The 14,065-nt window shown below is 44.5% G+C and overlaps 1 protein-coding gene across 5 annotated transcripts in view; it reads right to left on the minus strand.

Moving 5' to 3' along the window:
- Positions 1-14,065, minus strand: part of PRKCQ (protein kinase C theta) — a 142,731-nt gene that overhangs the window by 20,924 nt on the left and 107,742 nt on the right. For all 5 annotated transcript variants that reach the window (XM_043884032.1, XM_043884034.1, XM_043884037.1 and 2 more), the window contains 2 exons: positions 5,152-5,243; positions 3,031-3,093 (listed from right to left, as the gene is read on the minus strand). In XM_043884032.1, the coding sequence (XP_043739967.1) occupies positions 3,031-3,093; positions 5,152-5,243 (155 nt within the window). The remainder of the gene's footprint in view (positions 1-3,030; positions 3,094-5,151; positions 5,244-14,065) is intronic.

Here is a 14,065-nt window from a genome sequence, read left to right on the forward strand (position 1 = left end):
TCACATCTGGACCACCGTGCCAACCTCCGGCGCCGACGCCTCATGGATGGTCTGTCTGACCAGAGGCGTGGATGCTCCCACGGTATAGGAATGTGTATCTCACACTCACATCAGTATCACTTCTGTTTCTCCCATCCTAACTCAAATGCCGTCATGCTCTCATTATGAGGACTACAAACTCCCAACATGTTTGTCTTCTCCGTAGGCCTTCGGCTTTGTTCCTTCGTTGTAATCAAACCCACTTTCATTGTGACGTGTTGCCTGTATTTAGACTTGAGGGAAATGTCAAGTTAGAGTCTACTGAAAAAGAAAACTTTTTTCTCCCACCTATGATCACAGACCTCTCACATTCTGCCTTGGACCCCAGGCTGAGCATGTCTGTCTGAGAGTCTCCCTCGGGCACTCTTCATTAGAATCTTATTCGCTTGGACTTGCTAAGAGTTTGCTGTTCATATCTTTTCACATCCTTATATTTTACCTTCCAAAAACCCCAAACAAAATAAAAACCCAGAAAGTGACTTCCTCAGGTATCCAGAGGCTGGACTTCTATAGCTTCAGTATCCACCACAACGCTTAACAGAGGCTGTGTGTTCAGCGGGAGCTCCGTCCAAGTTACCAGGTGTAGTGGGTTTAAGGTGCCCCCACCCCACCAGCGATATTTCTATCCTAACCCCCAGGTCCTTATGAATGAGATCTTATTTGGAAAGAGTATTCGCAGATGTAATCAAGTGATGGATCTTGAAATGATACTATCTTCGATTAATCTGTTGTTGCTCAGTTGCTTCGTCATGTCCGACTCTTTGTGATCCCAGCAACTGTAGCCCACCAGGCTCCTCTGTCTGTGGGATTTTCCATGCAAGAATACTAGAGTGGGTAGCCATTCCCTTCTCCAGGGGATCTTCCTGGCCCAGGGACAGAACCCATGTCTCCGCATTGGCAGGAGACCAGTGAGGCATCAGGGAAGCCCTGGTTTATCTGAGTGGTCTCTAAGTGCCATGGCCCGTGGCCAAGTGAGAGGCATACAGGGAAGAGACACGAGGAGAGGCAAAGGCTGAGGGGCGATGGGAGGGACACCCCAAGCCCGGGAGCTCCTGGGGCCCCCAGAGACTGGGAGAGGCCAGAAGGACCCTCCCCAAGATCTCGCAGAGGAAGCGTGGCCCCGTGGACACCTTGATTCTGGACCTCGGGACTCCAGAGCTGGGAGGGAATAACTCTGTTGGCCGAAGTCATCAAATTTGTGCTAAATCTATGGCAACCTTTTGAAACTAATCATCAGTGGACAGAAGAAGGAAACTAATAGAATCTCCTTGTTAATTCAGTGGCCCAGTGAGTGTCAGTGAGTAAGGCTCAATGCACCTTGTAGGCTGAAAATTTTCTGAAGGCCATTCTCAGTGTCCGTATACCTGCTAGATGATGTCCCTCGGTCCAAATTATTCAATGACTTCCCAGGATCTCCTACAATCCTGTGAGTACACTGCTAAATAAACGTAGTGTTCTTTCTTAGAGGCGCATAAGGCACTTCAGAGAACATGATTTCCCATATAATTTATGATATTAAAGACACTTATGGACCCTCATTGTGTTTTTGTCCTGAGTGTTAATTTACAAGAGATGAAGAGACAGAATGTGGAGAAGCAGACTGCACTGGGGCATGTGGGGTTTGGTGGCGTGAGGTCCCTTTCAGCTCTAAGATCTCTCTTCTCTTCGATCTTCCTAGTTTTTCCTCCCTCTTTTCCTATCCATCCATCCCACACAATCTAGAGGGCCCCAGTATAGGTATATGTTTGGGATACTGCAGGCATTTCAGATAGAGGAAAGCAACCCACGGAATCTGATCAGGGTTTTCACCATCCTGGTGATCAGATCTCAGTTTCCTGAAGATTAAAGAATGGCATCAGACTTTTAACCTATCATTTTGTAGACAGACCCCCCCACCCGATACAAATGTATATCCCAAGGATGTCAGAGAGACTGCTTAAGAAAAATGAGTGCTGAAACCTCCCCTAAGTCATCTGGTTCGGCAGGTCTAAACAGGGTGCCCACACTTGGCTGCACCCGCTGGAAGTGGAGAGGTTTCCCCAAGCGGAGTTTCAGTACTCTATAAGCACTGGTACGGACCAGCCTGGATGGAATGCTTCTGGACCGCATTATACACAGTTTGCTGTCTTCAGCAATTTGTGCGGAGCATCACCTAGCCTTTCCTAACAACTTGGGGTCCTTCCTATGAACACTGGTCACAGGAAAGCAGGTGATCCCATTCTCCTGGGCCATGAGCTTGTCCTGCTTTCCCCCTTTATGTCGGGTCCTCAGCTGTCTCTTCTCACTGCGGTCACTGTGCAGGCCTCCAGCTGCTCAGCTGGCATCCTGTCCAGCTCCTTTCTTTTGTAAAAAAATATTATCTCCCCCTCTAATCTGCAGTGAGTTGGAAACTAGATAACTAAGCCTTTGATGATTTGTATGTTAAATGAGTTCAAGTGTGCCTCGAGAAATGGACACTGAAGTACATTAGCTTTTACCCAAGAAGGTTGTGAGATGATGGTGTACAGTCAGTTCTGGATGGATATCCGCTCAAGAAAGAGGGGACACGTGGCGTCCTGGGTACGGTGACTAGATGTAGGCACGTAGGTTTTCACAGGTGTGTTTGAGTGTTCAAGGAAGAACTTCCCTCCACCCTCACCCAGGAGGACACTCAGTATGCAGACACGGGCAAGAACGAAAAGGAGGCAGAGAGAGAAAGCAACAGTAAGATGCCAGAGAGAAAGGAACGGGAGGAAATGAGACAAAGGGAAGCAAGAGGGAGAAGAAAGGGAAAGCAAGGACAGAATGAGATCGCAGCCCCTCGACTTTGAGATGGGAATTTCTTCCTTGGTTGTTAAATCCGTGTCCATGGTCACTGGGCGGGAAGCCCGGGTGGGAAACTCTGAGCCACACAAGCACACTGACCACTTCCCGTCACCTGAGCACAGTGATTAAACCACCCGGAGCGGGAATCCCGACATCCCAGGGTTTGCTTCCAAAGAGCCAGCTTACCTGTAGACAATTCCCTTGGAATGGAGGAACTGCAGACCGAGGATGATTTCGGCAGCGTAGAACCTGAGCGAAGGAAGATCGAGGTTCCACATGAAATGTTTGGTGGGAAAAAGGCTCCCCTTTAGATAGAGTGAGCGTGTGGCATTCTGCTAAATGTACCTGCGGAATTTTGTTTAATCCTAACAAAAGGAAGACCGCATCCATTCTACACGTCCAGCTTCAGCCCTGAGAGAATGAAACGGAGCTGATATCTAGTGCTTATTCTTATACTGTGAACTAGAATGCTTGAATTATCATTTCGGAGGGTTACGAGAACATTCAAAAACACTAAATGTAATAATAATGTAATAATTTTCCCTTTTATTTTAAAATCTACCTGGACCCCAGATTCCACATGGACCTGACTTGCTCACATGTAAAAGATTCAGTTTGAGAGGAGGAATGCATACAGGTAGACCTCAGCAATCTCACAGGTTTGGTTCTAGACCACTGCAGTAAAGCAGATCTTTTTTTGGGGCGGGGGTTGATTTTCCTGTGCATACAAAAGTTACATTGACACTATACTAGTCTATGAGGTAAGCAATAGTCTAAAAAATGCACATGCCTTAGTTAAAAATACTTGCTGTGAACTATACTTCAATAAAAATAAATTTAAAATACAGCTAAAAGATTCTAACCGTCATCTGACAATGTAGAGTCACCACAAACCTTCATTTATTGAAAAAAATGGGTATCTGCAAAGCATGATAAAATGAAGTGCGATAAAAGGAGATATGCCTGTGTTAGGGGGTGATCTGTGCTCTCCACCTTCAAAGATGAGTGACTCAAAGGAGGTGAGTTTAACCATCACTAGTTGGATTAGATATAAGGGAGAACTTCCCACAAGTGTGGTCTGCTGGATCTTGGAGAGAAATGCAGGAATCCCTTCCAGGGAGGCAGTGAGGACAGACAGACAGCATGTGTCTGTGATGCCCCCCACACCGAACAGACCTGGAGGGGACCGGGAGAACCCTTTTAGCAGAAAAATGCCCGAAGATTTCTGTGCTGCAGGAATCCCATAAAATTATCCCCTGGCACTTGGCTGACGGGTCCTGGAGACAACAAGATCAGCGGTGGGCTACCCACTGGATGTGATGAGACGGATGTTTCAGCCGGGGTTTCTGCAGAAGCTGCTGGAAAAGTCTGTCAATGCAGCTTGACATGAACCACTCTGAGTGTTTCTTAGAAGGGAGTGAGAGATTATTGAGCATTCAGCAAAGAAGGCTACCCACACCTTTAGGTGGGCCTAGGGACACAGTTTTTGAAGGTCTCAGGGGTTTGACGACTCAGGGGAGAGGGCCCGAGGGAGGCAGGATGCAGAGGGTTCTGGGGGCTCTGCTACAGTCCACCTAGTAAACCCACCTTGCTTGATTTTGCCTGCATCCAGGGTGTGTGTGTGCATTCAGTTGCTCAGTGGTGTCTGACTCTCTGCGACCTCATGGACTGTAGCCCACCAGGCTCCTCTGTCCTTGGTATTTTCTAGGCAAGAAAACTGGAGTGGGTTGCCATTTCCTACTCCAGGGGATCCTCCTGACCCAGGGATTGAACCTGAGTCTCCTGCATCTCCCGCACTGGCAGGTGGATTCTTCACTACTAGAACCACCTGGGAAGCCAGCATCCAGGGTGGCTCGACGCCAACGAAGGCGGAGATTTATTCTCCAGAGAAAGCAAATGTCTCTTCCTATTCTCCAATTCTCCTGCCCCCAGAGCTGAATGCTTGAGGCTTTACTCTGAGCTTCCCTGTGGACATCCCACCCATGACCCCTTTCCCATCTGAGTTCCATCTGACTTCCATTCAAGGGGCAAATCTTGGTTCTAGGTTCAGGTGACATAGAAGGCTGATGAATTGGGGTGGTTCCTTAAACCAAGTACTCGATCTTGAGGCAGAAAAATGAACTATAACTGAATGGAAGCTTTGGGAGCTGGGAAAACAGGTGCTTCATTGGATGTGTTTCTGGGGTCACCTCGCCCTGGAGTCTAGGTCCACTGAATAAGACAGGTGGGAAAAAGCAAGGTGCAGGCACAGGGGACCCCAGTCCTCGACCAGACAAGGGGGAACTCCAACCCTACAAGGGTACTTACGTGGCTCTGCAGAGGTCGAACTTGTGGCAGCTCTGGATGTGGTACATTAAGTCTCCTCCGTTGAGATACTCCATCACAAAAAAGAGGTTCTCCTGCAGAAAGACACGACAATCCCACTGTGAGCTTCTTTAAGACAAGAAGACAAGGACTCTTTTTTTATTGGGGTATAGCTGCTTTACAACAACATGTTTCACATGGTTTCTGCTATATAACAACGTGAATCAGCTGTATGTACACCTATATCCCCTGCCCCTTGGACCTACCCACATCCCATCCCTCTCAGTCACCACAGAGCGCCAAGCTGAGCTCCCTGTGGTGTATATACAGCGGCTTCCCAGTAGCTATCTACTCTACACATTGTAGTGTATACATATCAGACCTAGTCTCCCAATTCATCCCAACCTCCCCTTCCTCCCTTGTGTCTGAATGTCCATTCCCTACGTCTATGTCTCTGTTTCTGCCTTGTAAAGAGGTTCATCAGTACTGTTTTTCTAGATTCCACATATATGCATTCATATACGGTACTTTTCTCTTTCTGACTTACTTTTCAAAGGAATGAGTTTCATTATTTCAGAGGAACTGATTCTGTTTTGACATCCCTTTCAAAAAGGCTGGCAAGACAGTTTAGTTGACCTGCAGGATTTCTGAACCCCAAGAAGTCTGGGAAGTTGGGGGTGGTGGTGAGTGTGGCGTTGGATGCCTGAATGCGCCGATGCAGCGCAGCAGACGGGCACAACGTGAGGAAGGGGTCACCTGGACCTGCCCACCTGACCGTGGGGTGGTCTCGGGCTCCTCAACGGGTGCTGACTGTCCACCTACTGAAGCTGACAAGGCTGTAGGATGGTAAAAGTGGGGCTTCCCCAGTGGCTCAGACGGTAAAGAATCTGCCTGCCCATGCAGGAGACATGGGCTCCATCCTTGACTCGGGAAGCTCCCCTGGAGGAGGAAAGGGCAACGCACTCCAGTACTCTTGCCTGGGAAGTCCCATGGACAGAGGAGCCTGGTGGACTACAGTCCACGGGGTCGCAGAGTCAGACATGACTTAGCAAATGAACACGCACGCCCGAGCACCCTGATTTTGAGAGTCCTCATGAACCACAGAATTAGTAATCTATTCGGTGTGGGGATGGCTGGCATGTCTGCACATAAATCTGCACCTGTGAACCTCACCTGGGTGATTTTTTTTTTTTTTTTCAAAACAGAATTAACTACAGAAGGTCACAAAATAGAGGTCAGAGGACTTCCTCCTATTAAGTCAGTTACTGGTTATGCCGGTGGAGCTCGGCCTGGGGGCAAATACCTCTGTGCTCCACGTCCTGACTGCCTTAACATCTAGGTCAGTGCCGCCCTGAGCCAAGGACTGAGAAGCAGAAAGGGTTAGGACGGAGTGGGCTGGCACAATTCTGAGCTGATGAGAGTGCAGGTGAATCACTTTTCGACTGGCCTTCGTATTTTGTTTCTGAATCGCGTGTTTTGTTCTCTTATCAAGAACTCAAGCAGGCCTGTTCAGAGTGTATTATTTCTGATTTCAGAAAGAGTCCAAACAAAGAATTAGAATTCAATAACCTCTAGGATTTGCCCCCGAGTCCGAGCATTCGGCGAGTCTTTCATTTTGCCTACTTAGCTGGCAAAACCATACTGTTTTGTCAATGAAAAAGTGAATTTTACGAGAGGAAGGTAGGTTGCTTAGGACGCTCCCTCCAGCAGGGCAGTGGCTAAGGTTCTTATTCATGACACAAGAAAACATTGAGCATCTTTCTATCCGATCAGTGAAGCCAGTTTTATTTTTCATTTAAAACCCTTTTTTTTGGTGGTGATGCATGGCTTGAGGGATTTCAGTTCCCTTACTGGGAATTGAATCTGGGCCATCAGCAGTGAGAATGCAGAGTCCTAACTGCTGGACTGTCAGGAAGTCCCTGAAGTCAGTTTTCATTGGGGTTTGGCAGTACCCTGATTATGGGCACTAAAAGAAGTGATACAGTGAAGAACCTCTGGCTAACAAGAAAGCATTTGATACATCATTCAATAATGTTTATCTCTCAGCTCCCCAGTCTGCAAATATATCTATGGGATACATGCTGTTGTGTGCCTGGCCCACAAAAGCAAGAGAGTCAGAGTTAGTTTCTGCTTTGCTGTGGTTCTCTGACAATGGAAGGCAATAATTAATGCTGATATGCTGGCAGACTGAAGGCAGAAGGAGGAGGGGACAACGGAGGATGCGATGGTTGGATGGCATCACTGACTCAATGGACAATGAGACTGGGCAAGCTCCGGGAGATGGTGAAGGACAGGGAAGCCTGGAGTGCTGGAGTCCGTGGGGTCACAAGAGTGGGGCACGACTGAGCGACTGAACCACCACATGCTGGGAACAGGCTCAGGGGTAAAGAACCTCCTGCAGTGTAGGAGCTGCAGGAGATGTGGGCTCAGCCCCTGGGTCGGGAAGACCCCCAGAGGAGGAAATGGCAACCTACTTCAGTGTTCCTGCCTGGGAAATTCCATAGACAGAGAAGGCTGACAGGTTACAGTCCATGGGGTCACAAAGAGTCAGACACGACTGAAGTGACCAAGCATGTGCACACACATGCTGTACACAGATGGGTATTCAAAGCTCTGTGGTCCTCTCTTTCTTCCCTTTAAAAAAGGTCTTTATTCTTGCAGAGTCATTTATTTTTTAAACCTTTTTTTGGAGTATAGTTGCTTTATTTACTATGTTGTAAAGCAACAATGTTAGTTTCTACTATAGAGCAAAGTGTAAAGTCAGTTAAATATTGAGTACTTTCAAAACTTCAGCACAGCAAAGGATTCTGTGTGTTTGTGTGCAAAGTACTGTATTTTCCAGAGCATCTACGAACATCTTTCATCACTTGGCTGATGGGATGTAGTTTGTTCTTCTGTGTTTTGGGTTGACTAAGAAGTTCATTCAAGTCGACCCATAAGATGTTATGGAAAAACCCAAATGAATTTTTTGCCCAAAACAATACTCATAAAAATATGAGAGACTGATTTAGGGGGCCTCTAACATCTAAATTCCTTTGTATTCATCTTCTTTGTGAAATATTTATATAAAATTGAGCTGTAAAAGCACTTGATACTAGTAAAAAGGAGGAAGGCAGGTCACTGCTATATACAGGAATACAAGTACTTAGACACTTCGCTAATCTAAGAATTGGGGGAAAAAATCATTTTTCACATGAGAGATATGTATTCATCTCAGTGGTTTTCAAAGCCAAGGCCTTGAAATCATTAAGGTCTAAATTTAACCTAGATATTGCACTTGAACCTCTACCTTGATGGATCCCACCCTTGTTACTTACTCTGTCGATGCCTTGAGTGTGGACCAGAGTCAGGCTGGAGGTGAGTCCCCTTCAGAGGGCTGACTACCTCTGCAAGATTTACATCTTTACTTCTACTGAATGTCCCCCCAAAAGCAAGGTTTTGGCTTGGAATTACAGACTGAGCAAGTTGCTTCCTGGACATCCGTATCTCTGGGGTGGGGAGGCAGAGCATGGAGCCCGGGTCAGGGCTGCCCACGCCAGGAGCTCACAGAACCAGTGAGTGACCCAGCCTAGGGCGCAGCTCGCATCCCCGAGGCACACCTGCTCAGCACCCGGGCAGGGCGCACCGAGATCCCCCATTGCTCCACACGCACCCCGTGTCACTGTGGTCAGGAGAACATCCAGTGTCTTAGGTTTGCTTGTAATTTAGAAGACTGGAGTCACTCTGAATCTGGAGTACTTAATTTATTCCCTACTTGTTTACTGAGCCATAAGCTAAAACATCCTAGGAAACAGGCTTAGTTCCTTTTTTCAAAAAGAATAAGCCATCAAAGAAACCCAAAGATAATCATGTGTACTTCTGATATCTAAATGTTGGGTGCGTATGTGTGTGAGGGAGGCAAGGCTCCCTGCAGGCCGGCAGACTCGTTCATTACTAAGGCCTATTTATATTTCTACTGTAAGTTCTAATTAGTAAAGCTCACTGCCTTCCATAGACTCGTTAAAACGTGTCAGAAATAAAGTGCCCAAGTTTCTAGAAGCTTGTACCTGCACCAGAACTTGGGCTCAGTTGGTATTTTCTGGCTTAATGGTCCCATAGGGTCATCTTGTAGTAGCTAACAAATTCTCTTCCTCTCTAACATGTGCTAGTAGAGATTCAGTTCATGAATTTTAAAATTGTTTTCCCTGATATGCCTGGGTCTCTACTAAGAGGAAATAGTGTAGTTAGGCTGACGGACTTTGCTCCCAAACTGCTTGACAGTTGTGTGACCTCTGGTGTCTTTGTGACCCCTGCAGGGGTGACCTCGATTTCCTTGTTTGTAAAATGGGGATGATAATAGTGTCTACTTTAGAAGGTTGCTATGAAGAATAAATTATCTAAAATACATAACATGCCTAGAAATGATTTAAAATATGTAACATGCCTAGAACATGGACTCGCACACACCAAATGCTTTATAAACATCAGCTGTTATTTATGACTATAATTATTATACATCATATACATGCATGTTGAGAAATATACATTCACAAGCACAGAAGGGTTCCTGGAACAGACTGAATTTTAACATAAAAGACAAGTTTTAAGGAATACGATTTTGATGTGAAAATGATCTACTCTGCTGAAGATTTTAAAGTTATCTTTCCCCCCTTCATTAGCAATGAGAAATTAATACTGAAAAAAGATGAAATACTCAAAAATCCTACTTCTGGATACCTTTGAATGATATAGCTAGAAATGACTCTCTTCTTTAATGCTTTTGTGTATTCTCTAATTTTTAAAGTATACTTTGGTGTAATTACTTTTATAACTAGTGAAAATACTAATGAAATTTCCTTAAGAATTTATAAGTGAGTGAGTTTTCCATCACCTGATGTTTCTATAGTATAGATTCTCTGTATTTACCATGGGGGTTTGCTATTTGATATGGACATCTCAATTCAGTGTTTGATGTAAAGTAAGACACTTACTCCTTGGAAGGAAAGTTATGACCAACCTAGACAGCATATTAAAAAGCAGAAACATTACTTTGCCAACAAAGGTTCATCTAGTCAAGGCTATGGTTTTTCCAGTGGTCATGTATGGATGTGAGAGTTGGACTGTGAAGAAAGCTGAGTGCCGAAGAATGGATGCTTTTGAACTGTGGTGTTGGAGAAGACTCTTGAGAGTCCCTTGGACTGCAAGGAGATCCAACCAGTCCATCCTAGAGATCAGTCCTGGGTGTTCATTGGAAGGACTGAGGCTGAAGCTGAAACTCCAGTACTTTGGCCACCTGATGTGAAGAGTTGACTCACTAGAAAAGACCCTGATGCTGGGAGGTATTAGAGGCAGGAGGCGAAGGGGACAACAGAGGATGAGATGGCTGGATGGCATCACCGACTCGATGGACATGAGTTTGGGTAAACTCTGGGAGTTGGTGCTGGACAGGGAGGCCTGGCCTGCTGTGGTTGATGGGGTCGCAAAGAGTTGGACACGACTGAGCAACTGAACTGAACTGAAGATGCTATCTTTTTAGCTCTACTAAATTGAAACTGGCAGGCTTAGCATTATGAAGACAGCATGACCAGGTAGCACCCGATACTCCCTGATAAAATCTGAGTCATCTAATAATATACTTCTTACATCATTTTAATCAAAATAATACAAATTTTTAAAAAGATTTTAAAAAAGAATCGATAACAAAAAGATCTAAAAGGGAAAGCCTCATTAAAGTAAAAGTATACATTGACAATGTGAAAGATTATTAAATGTAAGATTAAAGTGACAGATTTAACAAAATCCGTGGTGTAATTCTCAAAGGACTGTGTTTGCATGTCAGTGTCCTTTGGAGGAATTACATGACCCAGGGCTGTCAGCATATCAGGACTTACAACATGAGCTTATTCTTTAAAAGACATTTTGTGAATGAACATTCTAGAACTGGTAAAAGGGAAATGTAAACTTATCCTAATATGATCTGGCTTCTACCTGATTTCTCCTTAGAAGGATTACATTTGTTTTGCACAGGACAATGAAAATAAGGAACATGGGAAATGATTCAGTCACGATGACTAGCGAGTCAAGTACTGAACCAATAAGGGAACAGTTGCCAAATGTGCATAATTATCAGCAGAGTGAGAACTTTTTAGCATTAGAGATTTTATGATTTTATCAAACGTAATAATTTTGAGATTACATGGAGAACATGGCAAATATCATGCAAATAAGATCAGGAATACAGATTCCCTTTCCAAAAAAAATAAAAGGAGGAAAAGAATAGTTACAGTCATTTTTTCAGGTTTTTTTTTTTTTTCTCCCAAGGGGTAGTGAGTTAATGTAGTAAACTTTATATAAGAGAAGATTTGCATATTTGAAACAATAAAGTTAGAATTCAGATATTTATTAAAAATGTCCAAGTATAAGGACTTTTCTGGCAGTCCAGTGGTTAAGACCTTGTGCTTCTAATGCAAGGGGCACAGGTTCAGTCCCTGGTCAGGGAATTAAGATTCCACATGCCCCATAGGGTGGCCAAAAAGAAAAAATCCAAGTGTACCAGCATGCTTTTCGGAGAATCATGTGTTTTGAAGCATATGTAATAAGTGCTGTAACATCCAAGATGATAGCATAACAACATGCAAACTGGAGAACAGACCTCAGCTCAACCCTGGGGATGTTCTATTACGGCCGGTGGCACGTGCGGGACGGTGCACCGTGAAGAATGAAGGGCAGTTGGTCCATATCTAAGAGGAAATTCTCCAGATCAATATTTAGCCCTGTGCCACAGAGTAAGAACTCCATACACAGTTACCTTTATTATGTGTATTGTTATTATTTTGTTAGAACAAATGAAACATGTTCTATATTCCTATCTGTTCTCTCTCTCTCTCTATATATATATATAGAGAGAAATATCTATATAGAAATATACCTTCATAACGACCAAGAAGGTATGTGATGACTTTAGAATTCTTCCAAGTCTTGCGCCAATTAAGTGGCCACATAGGAAAGCATGCTACCCACTCCAACCCCTAGCCTCCACAACAGGGAGTTGCACACGTTTCCAGCTAAAAAAAGAAAACATGCTTCTTGATACCAAGGGTAAGTACTATTTACATGGAGAAATGGAAGGATGCATATGAACGCAGTTACGGAAAGGCAAACCACAGGAACAAAACCACCTTTCTGGGTTTTATCAGCTGAGAAGCCTGAGAAGGTGAAAGATAAAGGCAATTAAGTAGGATTGGGTGAATCTGAAAGATTTTTATGGGGGAGGTCCTCTTTGAGCCTTCAAAGGAGGCAGAGTGGATTTGCAGACAAGAGGTTCTTTCCAGATGCGCTCGAAGGAGATGCAAAAGGCTGGTGTTTTGTGGGAAGCTGGTGTCTGGGGCTTTGGGAGAATAGCTGATGCAGGAATCGACCGACAATGCGGGCACGTGAGCCTTGAGGAAGCGTTACACAAATCACATCAAGGTGAGAAGGTACCTGTGAGCTTAAGAGCAGGTGTGTGGAAAGGGCATGGCATTTTCGACTCAGCGGGCAACACGTGCCGGCAGAGCGCCAGCAAATGTGTGCATTAATTACCTATTACCATCGGCGTCTTGGGAGAGGGTGGGGCCTGAGGCTAGAGTTTTGAGTACAACAGGAATCCACTATACACCCACTATTTTTTTTTTTTTGTTAATTGTGAATCGAACATCTGCTGAATCAGTTTAGTTGCATAGAAAGGGCATCTGAAATATGTCAGAGTGAAGGGCAATTTCTGAAATAAGTTTTCAAGCATTCACAGTATCAAAAACTGGCAGAGTCCTGTAAAGAAAAGAGACATTTGCTATATAACACAGGAGTCCAGCCTGGTGTTCTGTGACGACCCAGAGGGGTGGGATGGGGAACGGCAGAGAGAATCAAGAGGGAGCTGACATATGTATAATTATGGCTGGACTGCTTTAGTGTATGGCAGGATCCAACACATCATTGTAAAGCAATTTTTCTCCAATTAAAGAATAAATAAAAAACATTAACTACTTTATGAAATAAAAAAAGAGTTACCTATGAATGGGGACAACACAAAAAGTTAATTCTCATCTTAGTTCATGGATAAGTGTTTTTGAGGATGTGGTTAATGTGGTTTTCTTTTCCTTGCTCAAACTGATCATTGTCAGCACTCCTAACTCAACCAGAGGGTTTATGGATTAGAGCGTTTTTGCAAGCTTTAGACGAGGGAGTTTCTGAATGAAATGCTTGACATTAAAAACCTTCCAGCAGTCTTAATGGATTTTACCTTCAAACTACGGGAATTCTCACAGTTTGACTTTTTTTTTTTTAAACTACCATGCCGAAGGAATTTTTCTTCTATTTCAGATAATAACTTGCAGTTCATATGGCACTTTTCTCCACAAAGGATTCAAACTTCTCTGCAAATGCTATATATTCTTTAATGTTGTCCCCTTGGAGGCTAAAAGGGGAGAATTGAGGTTACAAAGAAACATTGGGTGACTTGTTGAAAGTCACGGGCAGCGTCAGGCATCAACTATTGCTCTAAAGTCATGAGCAGAGGAGTGACTGTGGCGAGGCTGGCCTTGCGTGTTCTATTATGAAGGGAAAGTGAAACTCAGTTTTCTGTTTCATAAAAGAGACACTGCAAGGTAATACTGACAGAGAAGAGTCATCTGGTTCAGACAGGATGTGTGGAAGTCGACGGCAGTGGTGTAAACACATAAATTAACACCAGCATTCTCACTCCTGATGTCAAATGGAGGACTCTGCATTTGGACCCTTGCAAAACATCTGGGTGTTCACTCACATTCAGCCTGAAGAAGGGGGAGGGTCCTGGAGATGTGCTCTGTGATCTAAAATGTCTTGTAGGTGTGACATCGTAAAGCTACTGAAACTACTGTGTTGGCTAAAAAGTGCATTTGGGTTTCGTCTTAAGATATTACAG

This window comes from Cervus elaphus, chromosome 23 (genome assembly GCF_910594005.1).
Source record: "Cervus elaphus chromosome 23, mCerEla1.1, whole genome shotgun sequence".
Lineage (NCBI taxonomy): Eukaryota > Metazoa > Chordata > Mammalia > Artiodactyla > Cervidae > Cervus > Cervus elaphus.